Source organism: Perca fluviatilis, chromosome 3 (assembly GCF_010015445.1).
Source record: "Perca fluviatilis chromosome 3, GENO_Pfluv_1.0, whole genome shotgun sequence".
Classification (NCBI taxonomy): domain Eukaryota; kingdom Metazoa; phylum Chordata; class Actinopteri; order Perciformes; family Percidae; genus Perca; species Perca fluviatilis.
Window position 1 is genome coordinate 42967731 of NC_053114.1, and position 19181 is coordinate 42986911.

Genomic DNA, 19181 nt, shown 5'->3' on the forward strand with positions numbered 1-19181 from the left:
ATTTTTGTCAAGAAATTATAGTGTATGTTTAGTTTTCGTTTTACAATTTTTATTTTTTACTTGTTTATGATGTTATGTGTATGTATTATTGCATTGCCACATTTACAAGTGAGTTGTAAGGACCTCAGGAAGAATAGCACCTGCAACGCAGCAGCTAATGAGGATCCTAAATAAACAAACAAACACAACAGGAGATTGTCCATCTCAGATGCGTTCTCACTTCCTGGAAATACTCCGTTTGATTTAGGCAGTTGGTGGCGCCTGGGTGGAGCGTGCTGTAGGAAGGAGATGACGCGGATTACACCGCGGTCAACGAGCCGGTTTGTAATTTGGTCACAAGAGTCTCTTGCCGTTCCTTGAAATTGTCTGACGATTTCAGCGTCGGCCCTTACTGACAGTAGTTGCCAAATCTCGTCGTCTCTCCAGTTAGATATGTTTTGGTGGCATCTTCATGTAAATCACCCTTCTTTTTCTTTAGTTTTATTCCCATTTCGTGCCAGCAGATTGATAGAAAGGTCATCAACACCCCCACTCGCTCGCTTTGAATTCTCCGGACAATGAGCTGCTGTATTCACACTCAATCGGACATTTTACAGGTTTTGTACCCGGGAGCTGGCTACAAACATTTGCGTTATCACATACAGCCCCTCCGAATAATGTCTAGATACATTCAGGGTTGCAGTGAATGCGTGAAAGGGGCTTTAGACATACAGTAACAAAGAGTGAGAAATAAAAAAAAATTTGAACTAACGCTTACCTTTTACACACCTCCATCTCATTTACCTCTCCATCTCTCCACCTTTCACGACCACCTTTCTTTTAGGATGACGATAAGAACTTCCGTCGAGCCCCTTCATGGAGAAAGAAGTTCAGGCCCAAAGACGTGAGGGGGATGTCCTTGGGTGCGTCTGACACCCTGCCCGCCAACTTCCGAGTGACCGGTAGCAGCGCGGCCTCTCCCTCCATGCAGCCAAAGAGGAGCCCGATGGACGGTAAGCAGAGGAAAGAGGGTCAGAAGTGTGCGCATGTGTACGTATGTAATAGTGCTCTGTCATTTCTGCTACTTACTCAAGTAGAACATCTGTGACGGGCGCTGAGTCAGCTCCGACTCCTCATGTACTCTTATTTCTTCTTGAATGGCTTTGCTGCTGTGCTGTTTGTTTATGATGCTGTGACTAACGGCATGTCTTTGCATGTGATTTTACATGCAACATGGAAACACAGGAAGTCAGTCTATACAGAGGCTGGACACTGCCACAGTCAGGACCTACTCTTGTTAACATACAACGGTAAGATCACACACATCAACTTTGAAATAATACAAGCTAGGGCTGGACGATATGACCTAAAATCAAATCAATCAAAAATACAACCTTTTACCTCGATTACGGTAAATGAAATATAATTTTTTTATGTTGTTTACTGGGGTAAATATGCTTAACTATTAAAAGGTAGGATCTTTTTTTTTTTTTTTTTTTTTTTTAAATGAAAGAGTGCATATCTCTAACTTTGTGATTTTAAAATATCTGAAGTAAACACACACAGATGAACTATTCATGGTTATTTGTTGAATATTTCGAACAATTGAGCTCAAAGCACACATTGCTTGAAATGAAGCCTTGTGGAAAAAGTTACATTTAAATTTTACTGCATGGCAAGACAGCTTTATTTGTATAGCACATTTCAGCAACAGGGCAATTCAAAGTTTTTTAAAACAATTTAAAAACATTAAAAACAAGAATAAAATTTACAGTGCAGTATAATAATTTAAAGAACTGAGAGATAAAATACGCGAATAAAAGTTACAGTGCAGTATAAGAAATTACTGTTATTTATTTTTCAATGTGATCGTCACCACAAGGCTAAGTTATTTACTGTAGAAAGCAAGTTTCCAAAAAAAGAGTAGAAAATACCTTGAATTTTTTGCAAACAAGATGATGAATGAATGATTTTTTAAATATTGCCATTCATATCCAGGAAAAGTTAACAAGACTTTCACCCAGGAAATGAGCGTTCGTAATCATCCTCAACGTTGGCATGGCTGTCACGTTTTGTCAGCTAAACTTAAATACACAGCCACTGAAACGCCCGGGACCTCACGGTGGTCACAGGCTCCCAGTCACCTTTTGTCGGCTATACTTACTTCAGCGGCAAAGCCAAAATGTGTCCAAACGACTGACACTTTGTAGTCTTTGGTACAAGCTGCTCCTGTTACTCAACTAGCAAAAGTGGATTTGGATCGTTAAAATAGGGCCCTCTGTGTTTGAGTTGTCCTCCGTACTGCTTCTATGCTACAGACTAGACTGGGCGGAGTCACGTGACCAAACGCGGTATTATGTTTTTAAACACACACACAGTGGGGAAAGTATTTGCAGGATTAAAAAAAATAAATTAAAAACTAAATAAACCAACGTGGGTTTTGATTACTTTTGGATGAATCGTCCAGCCCTGATAGAAGCACGTGTACACTCAAAGCATACAGTATGGCTATTGCCTCACTGCACAACTGCTCCTCTCTCTTTTCCAGGCAGAAAGCAGCTTTCTCGTGCTGGAGTTCTCTGCTCTAATAACGCATGTCGTACGCCTCTTCTCTCTTTCCCTTTGTCTCCCCCCCCCCCATCCATCCATCAATCCATCCATCCATCCCTGGCTTCTGTCCTGCTTCTCCTCTCGGGTCCGTTCATCTCTCTCTCTTCCCCTTCTCAGTTTATCCTCATTATTTCTATAGGTAACCGCTGGTCAGAAGATGAAGGGGAGTTCCCTGCGTTCAAGACCAGGATGATGAACTGAAATGACTTGCAAAGGACACTAAAAAGATTTTTTTTTTGTGTGTGTGTGTCGTCATCACAGAGAAAGACCTTACTCACCAGTATCCCTAGTGGAAACCTTTTAGATTTATCTACAGTTGTTATTGTATTTATGTAAACCCATGGGACATATAATTGATTTTAGAATTACTATGTAATACTTTTTTTTCTTTTTTTGCCTCTATCCCCTTAATCGACCCACTTTTTAAAAGAAACGTTTCTCCACTGTGCCCGTATTAAGCTCAGCTCTCAGATGTATGTAACTGAAGGTTTCAATTGTCTGGAGTTTGTATATTTCTACCAACAGACATTTTATCTAATCTTTTTTATAATCCTGATTCTATTGACCAGATGTATGTTTTATTTTTTTTTCCTTTTTTTTTTTTTCTTCTCTTTGATTTAAATTCTAATCATTGAATTTATGCTTAAGTGACTTTGACATGTGATATAACTTAATTCATATCCTTTGCCCTTTTTAACTGTTGTAATTTTTGTAGCTTCTTGCCTGTGATTTTGTGTAAATGCAGCTCTTAGGTCAATGGATGTGTGAATATCAGACAAATTGCTGGAGTTGTTGGACTGTTTCACAAACTGCTCAACACTGTGAGTCATCCATCATCGTTAAAAATAACTGCTGGCAAGCCAGGTGATGTTGACAACAGATATCATGTGAAACACGCATTATAGTTTCCTTTTTCTCTTCTTTTAATTTTCCATATCTGCAAAACCAAAATAAAAACTCTTGAATTTAAGAATTTAAAGCCATATAACCGTAACGGAGAAAAAAAATAAAAACAAGAGGGCTTATTTCGGATGCAAGTGAAAACAGAATTCCAGGTTCATCTCTAGTTCACCTTGCATGCGGAAACTTCCCCACTCATCCCGACCCTACCACACCCAACTCGCCCCCCTTTCACAAAAATGAACACCCCCTCCCACCCCACACACACACCTCTGGAGAAACACACACACAGGCTCACTCGTACAGGAGGACTTGAAACGTACGGACGAGTCCAACGTGTGGAAACTCCTTCCATGGACCAACTTCACTGAGGCCTCAGTCGATCCCCGCTGTGACTAGATAACCCCTCAAGGCGGTGCGATCCACCACCCACAAACCTTTTTTAAAAACACTTTGTACGAAGATTTCATATCAAGCCTTATTGTTTTCTTAACTCCTCTCTTTCGTCTGTTCTTATTTATTATTACTCGCCCCGTTGTGTGTCAGTTTTATATTCAGAGCTGAAGCCCCAGTGTGCTCCTGTGAATGTAGCAACGCTCCTCATGTCTAAGTGTGTCTCGTCTACGCTCCCAACACGGGTTCCGCCGTTAGCTTTCATGGCAAATGAGAAGGAACCGAAGAGTTTTAGTTCCCCCTACATGTAGTTAAGGCTTAAAGTAGAAATGCATTTGTTTCTGTTTGCGATTTAGTCATTTTATGCACAATGCAAATCATGTCGCTGTCGTTTTATTCCTGCTCTTTCCATTGAGTCTTTTGATCTTGTAACAATGATGTACAGTCTGAGTACTTATAAACTATTTTTATCACAATATTATTTATTGCTTACTTTCAATAAAATACTGAAACTCATTTTCCACTGCAGATAAAAAAAGACTAAAGACTCAGTCTTCTGAGAATATCTTGCCTCTTTCCTGTCCTACTTTTGGTTTCCTGTTGGCTTTCTCGGACAGCCCACTTAAATTCTTTTGGGTGTGACTGCATCCCATGTCATGTCCGTCGTGGGCTTGAGAATGAGCATTAGGCAGCATCTTATTGTCTGTTGCCATGATGAGTACTGTTTGTTATAACGGTCAGGAATGCTTTATATTATTTTTTTGAATAATTTCCCAGAAGGTTCCTGGAAGTAACTAATTTGGTGTTAATTATAAGGAAAATGGAGACATTGGTCAGTCAATTCAGTTCAAATAAAGTGTCCAGTTAATTGCTAGTAGAACTAGAGTTTTAGTCATTGCACTGCTAAAAGGCAGCGGTAGCCTAAAGGTTTAAGAAGCGAGCGTGTGACCGGCAGGCCGCTGGTTCAATCCACCAGACCGGCAGGATAAAAACAAATCTGGGGAAACCACTGAGGTGCCCTTGAGCAAGGCTCAGTGGCCAGCAGATCAGACTGTGGTTGTACTGGGCAGCTTCCAGGTATGAATGTGGAACGGTGTGAATGTTACAGGTGAGAAGTTGTTCTCAATCGACTTACCTGGATAAATAAAGGTTAAAAAAAAAACAATGTGAAACGTGTCTAATATTTACAGAATTTGATTGCATTCTGTACTTGCCTATAATTGGTACCAAATTGTATTGTTCTTTCCAGGAACATTACAGTACCCATTTAAAGCCCTCACGCCCCTTTTCATGTGAACGTGATATCTCAGGAACTCCTGGAGGGAATTTCTTGAAATTTGGCAAAAATGTCCACTTGGACTCCAGGATGAATTGATTAGATTTTGGTGGTGAAAGGTCTTCTCACAAAAACACATTTTGGGTCATATCTCAAGAATATATTCGCTAATTAGTTCACACAAATGTCTAATAACATGAATTGATGACATTTTATATACAAAAGGTGACATAAGCATCCACGTCCAGCCAAAAATACACTTCATACCTTTTATTAAATTCCTTTAAAGTCTTCACTACATATACTGCAACTTAACTGGTAACTGGAGGCATTTAACGCTCAGGCGGTAATTCCAGTTATATACATTTGTATCAAGTTCTCTTAAAAGTCCTATGACTTGACCTGGCCAAATAAAATGTATTGGCCAGGTTTGCATAAACAAACAAGGATTTTGACTCCGGTTAATCTTTGCTCTCAAACTACAACACTCACTTAACATGTAAAGAATAAAAACAGAAAGGACAGTAAGAAATATATATTTAAAAAAATACTGTTAGTATACAGTATAACAATACAATATAATTTACAAGAAATCTACAATAATTGAAGAGAGGGAAGGAATAGTGCAATATCAGTATAGTCTGAGATTTAAGATTTAAATGTAAATATAGCCTAGTGCAAGTTCAGTGCAATGGTCATATATTAATAATATTGTAATTGTAAGATTAAAAGTTGTGAAACTGAATTACGTATACTGTATTAGTCAGATTTTATTTAGCTCTGTTACAGGTCAATAAACAAATAGAAAAAATGTATACAACGAATACATGCAACACAGAATATCATACTTTATCAGCTACGCTGAAATGATAAACTCCTGTATTTATTTACATCTCTGTCCCTTGTGTTTTTACAGTCCAATTACACCACTGAGACTGGCTTTCCAAATCAGATCAGAAGTAAATATTGAAAACTAAACTAAATAGGCAGCAACATTTCAATCAATTTAGCAGAAACTATACTGATTAAAGGAGAAATCAAATGAATTTTTTGACATCAAAATCCAAAAATGGGACGCCTGGTTAGGTCACCTGGTAGAGCAGGTGCCCATATATAGAGGTGTGTTCCTCGACGCAGTGGCCGCGGGTTCGACTCCGGTCTGCGGCCCTTTTCTGCATGTAATTCCCCCTCTCTCTCCACTTTCAAGTCTAAGCTGTCCTATACAAATGAAGGCCTAAAATGCCAAAAAAAAATTATCTTTAAAAATAAATGAATAATAAAATCCAAAAATGTACATCCCCGCCCATTTGTGACGTCAGCACTGGCAAAGAACGGGATACTGGGAGAGCCGGAAGAGCCGCGAGAACATTACTGTTTCTCCATCAGCGCTTCAGGTGTGAACGGACTAGCTACATCCACCAGGGGGATTTCTTTTAAAGATTAGTTTAGACTCTGGTCGGAGCTACCTGTGCCGTAGACGGTGAGTATTAACAATTTACAAGGAGGATATTAAAATGTCTAACGTTACCTGTGAAAACCTCACGGAGCTAATTCCAGTTGGCTTGGTAACGCTAGCTTTAGCCAGCTAGCTAGCTAAACTAAGGGGAAATCTGGAACAGGAAATACCACAGACACACACAGCTACCACTAGTAACGTTATCCCGGTTTTGGAGCTAAATTAAACACATTTGACTGCTGCTCTTCACTTAACGTTGAATCCCTATGTGTCGACATAACCATTAACGAGGTGTTTCCAAAGCTTGTCTGCTGGTTAACGTTATAACCGTTAAAAAAAGAAGCCGATACACAGACAAATGTGTCAGTGTTCCCACTGAGTCGATGTGTGCAGGAAAAAAAAACACCACGAATGCTTAATTAACTGCGTTTAAATAAGGTAAACATACGTACATCTATGGGAATGATAGTATTTGTTTTATGTGGCCTGACCCACTTTGGTTGAAGCCAACTAACCGAGATTAACTTAAGCTATGGTAACGTTAAACGAGTTAATTTGTGTCCCTACCACACGGGGGAAAAAGACGTTAATGCATCAGTCTAACGCAACGTTAATTCTTCCAGCTACTCTCAGTTATCCAGACTTTATTTACACCTCACAGTCAACACCTTCTTGCACTTTTATTCACCAGGCCTGGTCAGAAAGACTAAACATGTTGGCTTTTGGGTGTGGCTGTGTTGTGGGAGATACCCCTGTCATGTAGCTAGAGTAACTGCCACACAGAAAGTTTGGACTCGCCAGGCTGCTTCCTGGTCTGGGGACGTCCCCCCCCCCCCCTGGTTCTCCCTCCGGAGGTGAATGGAGCCACGTCTCCTGCAGCCTCTTGATTCAACACAGATGCTGATTGCCCACATTGTGCTGAGTCAGTTATTGGGATTTAGTACAGAAAGCTTTTGGATGCCAGGTGACTTGAGATCACCCAGAACCAGACAAACTAACACACTTATTATAGGGGTGCATGATATATCGACACAGTATTGTTATCGCGATATCACGATGCGCAATATTATATCGAAAGTGTTGCGATAAGTATGCAATATTTTTTTGTTTTGTGCAGCGATGCGTGCCGTCCGTTGGCTGTGTGGCTTAGTTGTGTTTGATTTTAGAGCTTGAAATGCTGTAATGATTATAATATAATTACCGTGCCACTCGCACAAATCTTACTACGTGACAAACCCTGTGGAGCGTACCATGTGACGTGTGTGCATATTTCGACAGAGTGAGTGTAAGTGAAGAAGTGGATAGAGACAACAAAAACGGAACGAATCCGAGAAAGGAAAGAAAAGAAAGGGCCTAAAGAGAGAGCGAAGGGAGTGAGTGGGGCAAAAGAAAGAACACAAAAGTAAGAAAATGACTGTTGCTCAGGGAGAAGACGAAATAACAGAGAAAACTAAAAAGAGGAAACTTTAGCGGCCAAAAGTAATCCCATCCCGCATCTATTTCCACACTTTCAGCATTTTAAAGAGTATTAAAATATAAAAAATTAAATCTTTTAAAACAAACAATATTCATAATTGATATCGCAATAGTCATAATTGATATCGCAATATCACATTTTGTCAATATCGTGCAGCCCTAACTTATTCATCATGTAGCTCTGCAGCTTATCAGTTACAATGCAGGTAAGGCAGCAGTAGGTTGGCTTTATAAAGCACATTTTCAGTAATGGTAGAGCTGCAACCTGGAGTCTGTTTTCCCATGTTTTTGGGTCTAAGTGACTGACGGGAACAGCTATTCTTGAAACTGGTCCGGTATTAAGCAAGAAACAAGCTTCAGTGTTGTAACGTTAAAGGGCAATTGCGCATCTTCAATTTCCGTCCTCTAAAAGTTCTGTTTTTGCCGCTGACAGGCTCAGATTATTATTCTAAGTGTCTGACAACATTATGGAAAGGATCCCTTCAGAGATAGACCTTTTTGTTAAATGGTAAGATCCTTTTGTTTAACGTGAAATGATTTTTTTCCCGAAATCACTATCCCCAAAACAGATTAATCGATTATAAAAATAGGTGCAAATTAATTTACTAGTTGACAACAAATCTATTAATCTTTGCAGCTCTGTTATAAACCAACATTTATATTCTGAAATCTATTCTTTGACAGACAGGAAGCCAATGTAAAGACCTCCGAACTGGAGTGATGTGATCCACTTTCTAGGTCTTTCTGAATCAGCTGTCTGATCAACTCTTAAGTTTGGCGAGATAACATGATTTGGCAAATATGAGCTGGTGGAGATTCAGTGTCTTGCTCTAAGGCATTTCATTGTGAAAAATGGTCTATAATAAGACATTACTCACACAATAATAATACATAATGTTAAAACATGATAAAACGGCAAGAGAGGCAATGAAAAAGACAAAACCATGACGGAACAAGAGACAAATGTGACACTGGTTTTAAACAGTACGGTTGTGTAAAAATATGGTTGTGGAAAAGGGAATCGGTGCATTTCATAAATTATTATAAGTTATAGTGAGTTAGTGCCAGTTTCAACAGGTGGGTTTTTAGGAAGGATTTAAATGATGTTATGGTGTCAGGCATGGCCTTCTGTATATTGAGTAAATTAAACCTGAAATCATTCCCCCTGTTCATATTCGCCGTAGAATAATTAGTCGGGTCAATTAACAGAAAATTAATTTGCAACTATGTTATTAGTTGACTAATTGTTCAAGAAATTTTCAAGCAAAGATGCCAAACATTCCCTTCTTTCAGCTTCTCAAATGTGAGAACTTTTCTCTGTGTAATGTCATTGTGAATGAAATATATTTGGGTTTAGGAATGTTGGTTGAACAGAACGATACTCTGAGAGGTTCTGATGGAACTTTTTTTTTTTTTTTTTTTCTCTTTTTTTTGTCATTTAAAAAAAAAAAAAAACTTTAAAATAGTTAAAAAAAAAAAAATAAAAAAAAATTTTTTTTTCTTTTTTTTTTTTTTTAATTTTTTTTTAATTAAAAAAAAAAAAAAAAAAAAGAAAAAAAAAAAAAAAAAAAAAAAAAAAAATTCTAAATCTCTGTAAATTGGAGATTCAGAGAAAAAAAATAAAAAAAAAAAATTAATTTTTTTTTTTTTTTTTTAAATATTTTTTTTTTTTTAAAAAAAAAAAAAAAAAAAAAAAAAAAAAAAAAAAAAAAAAAATAAAAAAATTTTAATAAAAGAAATGGTGGTAGTTTTCAATTTGATAAATGAATTAAATGAATAATAACTTTATAATAAAATAGAAAAATTGTTATTGTCTACATTTGACGAATTAATAATCAACAACTTTTCCAGCTCTATTTGAAAAATCTCAATCTTTGGGATACAAAACTGCAGTAAATACTCCAAACATAAGGTGTTGGACCTTATGTTTGGAGTATTTACTGCAGAGATTTTTTGTAAAGTTCGGAAAAAAATCTAAGACACGCACTTTGAATCTGGTCTCTCTGTCGGTATGATTAAGTATTTATTCTCTGTTTTTCAGTGTGTGTTGCAGTAAAGATGTGGAAGGCAGCAGCAGGACAGTCAGTCAACGTGGCTGTAAATGAAGAAGGGGACGACTGGGAGACTGACCCCGACTTTGAGGTAGCTTCCTCCCTCCATTTCCCCCGTTTAGTTCTCCTCACTCCACACGTGCTTCACCTTTCTCACCACCATTTTTTTTTTTTTTGCCCTTGCCAACGATTTCTAGAATGACGTGTCGGAGACGGAGCAGCGCTGGGGGGCCAAAACGGTGGAGGGCTCAGGACATCAGGAGCACATAGAGTGAGGAAGCAAATCATTCTTCCTTAGGTATTAAATGCATGCCCCCGGACTTCTGCTGTGTGAAGGTTTGGGCGGTTTGTTTACAACATTTGGCCCCACACAAATCTTCATACAGCAGAAGTCCGGGGGCAAGCTTCCCAGTGGAGATTTTTTTTTTTTACCCCATATACGGCAGCGTTTCAGTACTTTTCAAGCTATTTGATAAGAGAATGCCTAAAAGTCTCTACATCATTTGGGGAAAAGCATCCTCCTGTAGAGCCAACATCCCGATTTGTATCAAATCCTTCTATCCAACTGTTTTCATCATTTTGAAGCCAGGACACAACACATGTTTAGGATGACTCATTTTCACTCCTGCCACCTAAAAAGAGGCAAACATTGTCTTATGTTCCTTTTTATTGAGGAACAACATAGGTAGGAATTTGGCACGAACAGCATTACTAATCTTGAAACCAATTTTTGTTATACTATGCTGGAGTAGAGTTCACAAAAAAAATGTTTAGCTGATAAATCTGCTGCATTTGAGTCAAATTGCCATGATTATCTGGGCTGCTCTAATTGCAAATCGAGGATCCTCAACAGTGCCAAGTAAATGTGGCCTTAAATTAGGGCTGGGCTAGATATCGTAATATCCTGATATGACATAAGTGTTGTCTTTTCCTGGTTTTAAAGGCTGCATTACAGTAGAGTGATGTACTTTTCTGAACACACTAGACTGTTCTAGCTGTTCTATTATTTGCCTTTACCCACATAGTTATATCAACATAACTGATGACTATTTATCAAAAATGTCATTGTGTAAATATTTTGTGAAAGCACCGATTGTCAACCCTACAATATCGCCACAATATTGATATCGAGGTATTTGGTCAAATATATTTGGATATTTGATTTTCTCCATATTGCCCAGCTCTACCTTTTAAATACTCTGAATTGAATATTAGGCCAACATGAGAACATTCGCTCGATTATATTAGATTTCTTGACAAACCTAAAAGATCGTTTGATAAAACATTTGGCGCTGGAGCCCTGGAAGTCAGCCTCGCCCGCTCCGCCCCTGATTAAATGCAGTGTTACAAGCCCCGGAATGTGTCTCCTAACTCTTTCCTTCCGTGGTTTAGTATCCACAAGCTGCGCGACACCGTGTCGACGGAGCACACCAGCTTGAAGAAGAAGGAGTTGGACAAAATGCCCAAGGCCTCGCATGGATATGGAGGAAAATTTGGAGTGCAGCAGGACCGTATGGACAAGGTAAGAGGGACCACAAGACTTAAGCTCACAGGTGAAGCTTGAACGGACTTGTTTTTTTGCTTTCACGTGCACGTTTTGCCCTTTCAAAAGAGCCGTGTCCCAGATTTATCGCTGCGTTGCAGGATAAAGTGGTGACTGCGCAAAAGTGATATTGAAGTTGACCAAACGATCTCACCCAAAGGTCCATTTAGTAGCCGTTCTGGAGCTTTCATCAGCAGATGGATCTCAATCTGCTACTAAATAGCCCTTTTAGGAGTGATTTGTTTTGTCAATTTGTTTCCAAGGTAGAGAACTTTAAAATGTTTAAAGGTTTTGCATGGGGCGTTAGATTTTTACTCCCTTACTAAGATCACAACAATCGTTATAAGTCATTTACGCATCATTTACACCTGGCAATAAAATGTGTCTCCAGTGTCCACTTTGAGATCCGATCCCTCTGTCCAGCTCAAACAACCGAACGTCGCGCTCTTCTTTACCGTCTCCTCCGGCTGCAGCTGTCGGTTGCTTGTTGGCTACACCGACAGGGCGCATAGACGCGTTACTGAGGTCCGCCATTTGAAATGTAGTTTTTCATGTGGACCATCCACCCTACCTCACGGCAGAGATCACGCGTGAAAATTGCAGGCTCACAGAGAGTGCTTGCCCACTAAGACCTGAAAAGAACCCATTTTCTCAACCAGCCTGAGCTTCAAAATCAAAGTATTTCACCATATTCTCATATCCTTGTCAAGCAGGAAATCATTTTGCAGTGAGTCTCTATGTCATCGGTTCAGTTTAAGCAAATGTAGTCTTGCATTGCCAGACCTTCCTCCACAGCGCTGCGGAGGAGGGTCTGGCTAGTCCACACACCATTACGGCATGGGAGAAAAACGTGCTCTGGTTTATTGGCATTTCTTTAAACCAATCGCAATTGTCTTGGGCGGTGCTAAGTGCCGGACGGAGCCACGGAGCCTCTGCTAAATAGCCTCGGGAAGGAACTTGTTTTGGTGGAACATGTGTACGTTCAAAAGTAGTTTTAGTCGTGCAACAGAAAACTCTGATTGGACAGATAGTCTAGCTAGCTGTCTGGATTTACCCTGCAGAGATCTGAGGAGCAGTTAACCATAGTCCTCACAAATCCACCGGAGGTTAGAACGCCAACACAGAGAGAGTAAGGGGACGTCCGGCCAAAATGAGAGACATTAGGCGGAATTTCTGGCGGCACCGAACGTGTGTGTGTGTGTGTGTGTGTGTGTGTGTGTGTGTGTGTGTGTGTGTGTGTGTGTGTGTGTGTGTGTGTGTGTGTGTGTGTGTGTGTGTGTGTGTGTGTGTGTGTGTGTGGACTAAATAAAATGTAACGCATGCAGTCAAACACGTCTCTCTCTGGTTTCAGTTAGACTGTAGCTCACATTGTTGACTGTAACTCGATCTTTGGATCAATGAAGTGTGTAGCGGTGCATCACCACAGTGGAGGTGGTGCCACCAACACAAACCACAGGTCAATCCGTACAATGATTTTTGCCCTAATTTACCTTTTTTTTTTCACTTTATTCTGAATATGTTGCCTGTGTGCAGCTGCACTACAGTTCAATAAGTGTGAGTTGAAAATAGCTAGACAGATGAAATCTCATGATGCCGGTTGTATTTCTCGCACAGTTTTTCTTTGAAGGATGAAACTACTTTTCTAGTTGTAGCCCTTCCTGCAGCTAAAGCTAGATCCTGGTTTGTATTACAGAAAAATCTACCATTTTTTAGCTTTTCATATTTTCAAAGCAGACTTTTAATAAAAACCTAAGAAGCCAATTTAATTTCCACAAATTTAAACAAGCTCAGAGTCCTTTGAGCCTCTGCACCAGTTTCTCAAATGTTCGTCTCAGCCTGTGTGTTTGTGTGAACAGGCCGAGTCAGTTTCACACTCGATAATCTTTCCTGGCAAGCATCTCTGGCCGTCCTCACCGTTTCTCTCTTTCTCTCTCTGGGCTGTGTGGTCATTGCAGCATGAATGTGATGACCGAGCACTGTTTACACCACACTGTGTGAGTGATGAGTCAGATGTCACCGCTTGAAACCGCTGGCGGCAGTTTCCAGCTGTACTGCTCTTTTCATGACCCCTCCCCTCCCTCAAATGTTCTCTTATTGTCCTCATTTTTGAAATTGTGTCCTTTTTTTATGTTTCTTCACAGTCTGCTGTGGGTCATGACTACCAGAGCAAGTTGTCCAAGCACTGCTCCCAGACGGATACCTCCAAGGGCTTTGGAGGGAAGTTTGGAGTGCAGGCTGACCGCGTTGACCAGGTATTTCCTGTGGCTGACAACATCTCCTTGATTTCAAGCATGATTTTTGAATATTTGTAAAATGGCAGGCTTCCTCTCAAGAAAACAAAACAAGCTGAACTTTATTATCCCACAAGGGGAAATTCATGTGGTCATTCATTACGCGCCCTTGTCACAACATATTCTCTAAAAACATAGACACCACAGACAAACCGGTAAACATAAAGATAGATAATACTGCAGAAAAGACTGACAGAAATTGACAGTGACAATACAAAAAATGACAATACTGCAGAAATGACAATGACAATCCAACATCTGACGTGGACAAAACCTAAAAATATCTAATAAATAAAAAACACACTTGGGCTAAGACAGTGCCAGGAAATGTTCTAATCAGTAGTGTATTGTTTTAAGGTGAACCCGCTTTAAGGTTTGATTAGTTTTCTGGATCACAGCAACAGTTAATTACAGTATTCCATAACATCATTTGATGTACTGAGACTGAGTGTAGAGCTGTAACAATTCCGAATTTAGCTCCACGATTAATTGTCTCAGCTTTATTTGTAAAAAAAATTTGACAATTATATAATAATTGCGTGCCTTCTGTTAAAGCTGTCGAAAGCCCACTTTTAGATTTAAAATCAAAAGTAATTGCACTGTTTGGCTGCGTTCACATACAGTCAGGCGGTTGTCAGACAATCCGGCGAAAGCGCAGGTCTTAGCTAGGTTGTTCGCTCAGGCTGAGGAGGTGGGGACCCCCCACCCCAACCTGACATCATGCTGCAGTGGCCGGTCTTGTAACCTGCGATCAGACTTGTCAGTCTGTTTTGAGGGTCCTGTACAGGAAACGGGAAACATCACTGCCTCTATCGCTGCAACAAAAAAGTTAAAAAACATCAAACACAGGCACTGAACTGCCCGGCAGTCTGTGTAACAGCTGAGTATTTCCTGCAACAAAGCACAGCCGCTTCGTCTCTTTTCTTTTCTCTCTTTCTCCGTGAAATTAAGCTGCCTTCAAGTGCGGACGTCGAGATCTATAAACGATCTGACGGAAAACCCTAATTGTGAAATATGAAGTCTACTTGTGCTACTACATTGGGGGTTAAATAACACAACAGGACGCCACACAAATGGGCCATTTCAGTGACACGCCCACCGCTGCTCAAGCCTGCGGCCAATAGCCGGATGGCTTTCTTTGGTCTGTACGCGCCCTTATGCACCACAGTGTCTACTTTGCTAAAAGTAGAACTAGTTCTGCAATGCATTTAATATAAAAACTGATATTTTTGTCTGTCATTGTTACATTGTGTTTTATTCAAACTCACCTTGCAGTTTATCATTGGGGGGGGTGTAAGTAGTCAGTTGAATAATTGTTTCTTCTTCCTCTCTCATTCTAGTCAGCTGTTGGGTTTGAGTATGCCGGGAAGACGGAGAAACATGCTTCGCAGAAAGGTGATGTCTCAACTTGTCTTTTTGCACGTCTACTTGAGCTCCAGATCACCTGTAGTTTAGTTTGACAGACTTCTCCAAATAGATCCCTGTATCTGATCTGAGCCTTTGCTTATTACTTTTTATCAGCCGGTTAGGTTTTGCTAACAGCATTAGTTTTCTAAATTGCCTGAGGGAGACAGAGTTTCCAGCCACTAACACAGTCTGATGAGCATCTGGCTGATGGCCAGCTGTACCACGTGTACTCCTGTTGTGCTGATCAGAAGCTGCTTGATCTCTGCTTTTGTACAGACAGACCAAAATATGTTCATGGTGTTGTTTTCTATTTGTTTTACTGGCATATTATAAGTTACATTGCAGTTTGTAAATATTCTGAGTGATATTTTTTATTTCCGTGGCTCTGTACTTCTGCACAAGTTGCTTTAAAGGTATTGTGAGGGTTTTAACAAACATATTAGGTAAACCGTGTCAAATTGTAGCCCTTTTTATCTCTTTGGGAGGATGTAAATGGAGCTCAACAGTCACCGCCCATTTTTGAAGGGCTCCGGTTCCGTAAGATTTTCCCTGTTCAATATCTCCTTTGGCATTTAATTAAATAGTTATTTAAAGAGTTTTAAGCCTGGAACCGAGCCAACCAGCTACAAGAGGGATCGTGACCATAAAACATTTGATGCGGCGCAAAAGAACAACTTGAAAAACGGCAAAAAAAAGGCAAAGGTACATAAACGATCATAGACTTTAGTAGTAGTAGCAGCAGTAGTGGTCAGTCTCCCTTGGATTGTTTAGACATTCAACCCTCATGTCGTCCTCGGGTCAAATTTGAACCGTTTTCAATGTTTTTTTTTTTATATCCGAAATATGGGACGTTAAAATAAGTGCCAAAATTATCGAATAAAAACTTCAAAACACCGGAAGAAAACATCCAACGTAGGAAAAATTGACAAACATTGGGGAAAAGTGACCAAAAATCTGAAAAAGCTATTAAAACGTTACAAAAAAGTGATTATTTTTTCATGGTCGTCAGGAAGACAACACAAGGGTTAAAGGACTTTGAGACATCCTTGTGGAGAAACCGAATGAGACTTGTACTTCCGGAACCACACTGTTGAGCTCCATTGATCAGATAAAGACGTAAACCCAAGATTAAAGCTTAAGCCTTTAATAAGTCACTGTGACATTTGAGGTTCAATGTGCTGGAATAGAGCCAAAACACAACTACTCATGAAGCTACTTTGCACTGCACTGTGTACAGCGTTACAGTGACCCCAGTGCCCTGGGAGTCCCCTCTGGCTTCTTAGCTTTTAGTATTTTAAGACTGCATGACCCCATACTGTCATCACCTTGTGTTGCATTCATCCCCTGCACAGACGTGCAGAACATCTGCCCAATTCCAACAGTTCCTCAGTAGTGTCACTGACTACTGTTTACATGCGCATAGTTTTTCGGCGAGACAATATTCCGACTAAGCTGTTTATATGGCTAATGAAAGTGAAAATTCCACTTATATTCCCGTTTACTTGCAGTCGTGTAAAAAAAAGAACATTTATTTTCTTTTTCAAAGTTTTCCAGTGGTGGGGGACTTGTGCAAACACGGCCTCCCTCTTTCATACCTTCAACCAGCTTCTTGAAAAAGTCGGCGGTGCCATGTTTGCGCATATCCAAAAACCTCTTGATATCCGATTCTTTCATAATGTTTAAAAGTAGTTGCGTTTCTCATTTCTTTTTGGCACGCATCTCTACCGCAGCCCTGCAAACTGTTGGCTGGTTCGTTTGTGTCCAACAACCGTGGCAACGCACAGAGCCGTAAACGGGCAAGAGGCCGTAAACTGTCGCTAACTGCTGTAAAAGCACTGATTGAGACACAGATTATGAATGCGTTGCATACATTTCCAAGGAATGCTTGTAAAACATGAATAATACCGGCATATCCCACAAGTCTTACTTGGAAAATGCAAAATTTGGAAAAAAAGGCCTTATTCAAAATATCCAAACGGAATATGCTGTTTACATGAACTGTATCTAATTCTGAATATTATCATATTCAGAATATTAGTGTGCATGTAAACGTACTCACAGTTTTCACTACGAGCAGGTAGTAGTCATAGTCTAAGTCTCCTTCAAGGAAGTGGATTTTAAAAACATGTGATGTGTGATAATGAAGGCAGCGAATATGTCTGAAGTGTTTCTGTCTTAGCACCGGCCACTGCCGGTAAATGTTAATGAGGAATTTGGAATTGGGCTGCTTCATGACCACTGCTTCCATGCTGCTTCACGCTGACCTTTGACCCTTGCCCCCCTCCCCCCTCCCTTGCTTTGCTGTGTAGACTACACCACTGGGTTTGGGGGGCGATACGGCGTGCAGGCAGATCGTGTCGACGAGAGCGCAGTGGGCTTCGATTACCAGGGCAAAACCGAGAAACATGATTCCCAGAAAGGTTTGTGAAGATTTCCTGCCGTGCGGCCTTCCCATTAACCCGGAGAGGTGTGGAGAAAATATGGCTGATGGATACACACTAACGCACACCCACACACACACGCAAACAACTTGGCCAAACTCAGCGAGCACAGCTCCACGTTGGTCCTGACAAAACGTGTTATTTTGCATTTCTTCCTCTTCCTCCATTCCTCAGCCTTTGCTTGCTTATATAATGTTACAAACAAAGGCTTTGTTTTCCTTTTTAGCTTTCTCAGTTGCATGTGTGATGTGATGTTTGCTTTTCCCAAGTGCCAAATAATACATGATTCTTATTATAGTGTTTTAAGATATGGCACACAGTACACCTGCCTCAGAGGACTTAAGAACATGGGAGTCTAATGGACGTAGGTGGCCATTTCCTTTCTGAAATGCTGTCTTCTTTTAATGTGTTCCTCCCTCCTCATCTCAGATTTCAGGTGATTGGCACATACAGTACCAGCACCCTCTCGTCTGTTGCTGGTCTGTGGCCTGGGTATGACCAAGCTGGTTTTCCAGGGGGGATTGGGATATTTTAATTTGGTATACTTTTTCCTTTTAAACATGCCCCTGTCGGTTTTTCAACCAGTTCACTTAGTCTTTCTCTTCTTAAAATTGCAGATACACAACTGAAATATGCTCCCTGTTTATGTCTTGTATGTAAAATTGACACTGACAGGAAGAGACTAAAAAAAACATATTGCCATGATATCTTAAATAAGCTGTACTGAGTGGAAAAATACTGTTGATTTACACCAAAGTCAAATCTCATGAGAACTACTTGCTGCTGAAAGACTTGTGTGCAATGCTCCACCTCTTCCTGTCTTAACTTTGGATGTCTCCCCTGTCTCCCCCTCCTCTGCTCTGGCCACCGGCAGATTACACCAAGGGCTTTGGCGGCAAGTTTGGTGTTGAGACCGACAAGGTGGACAAGAGTGCTATGGGCTTTGAGTACCAGGGCAAAACTGAGAGGCACGAGTCACAGAAAGGTTGGTATCATCACAACAACCCCCCCGCTTGATATGAGAAACACATTGGTCATGTAGTGACGTAGAGATTCACAGATGAATCCATCAGTTGTCAACTATGAAATTAATCTGCAACTATTCTGAGAATTAATCGGTTTGAGTAATTTTTTATGAAAAACTTCTGATGTCAGCTCCTTAAATGTGAATATATTCTATTATATTTCTCTCCTCTGGGACAGTAAACTGAATATCTTTGAGTTGAGGACAAAACTAGACATTTGAGGAAGTCATCTTGGGCTTTGGAAAACACTGATCCACATTTTTCACCATTTTCTGACATTTTAGAGACCAAACAACTCATCCATTCATCCAGAAAATAATCGACAAAGATGAA

General features: G+C 40.1%; 2 protein-coding genes across 25 annotated transcripts in view; both read left to right on the forward strand.

Annotated features, from left to right (window-relative positions):
• Positions 1–3729, forward strand: part of ppfia1 (PTPRF interacting protein alpha 1) — a 55394-nt gene extending 51665 nt beyond the window's left edge. For 13 of the 22 annotated variants that reach the window (XM_039795801.1, XM_039795809.1, XM_039795815.1 and 10 more), the window contains 2 exons: positions 824–992; positions 2729–3729. In XM_039795801.1, the coding sequence (XP_039651735.1) occupies positions 824–992; positions 2729–2790 (231 nt within the window). In that variant the 3' untranslated portion in view covers positions 2791–3729. Of the gene's footprint in view, positions 1–823; positions 993–1224; positions 1290–2527 lie in introns of all 22 variants that reach the window. The other 9 variants (XM_039795802.1, XM_039795807.1, XM_039795808.1 and 6 more) reach the window with 4 other exon arrangements.
• Positions 3730–6489: 2760 nt separating this feature from the next.
• The window catches only part of LOC120556316 (src substrate cortactin-like), a 29591-nt gene continuing 16899 nt past the window's right edge, over positions 6490–19181 (forward strand). For 2 of the 3 annotated variants that reach the window (XM_039795825.1, XM_039795826.1), the window contains exons 1-8: positions 6490–6638; positions 10132–10232; positions 10339–10412; positions 11534–11663; positions 13826–13936; positions 15316–15370; positions 17692–17802; positions 18698–18808. In XM_039795825.1, the coding sequence (XP_039651759.1) occupies positions 10149–10232; positions 10339–10412; positions 11534–11663; positions 13826–13936; positions 15316–15370; positions 17692–17802; positions 18698–18808 (676 nt within the window). In that variant the 5' untranslated portion in view covers positions 6490–6638; positions 10132–10148. The remainder of the gene's footprint in view (positions 6639–10131; positions 10233–10338; positions 10413–11533; positions 11664–13825; positions 13937–15315; positions 15371–17691; positions 17803–18697; positions 18809–19181) is intronic. The other variant, XM_039795827.1, reaches the window with a different exon arrangement.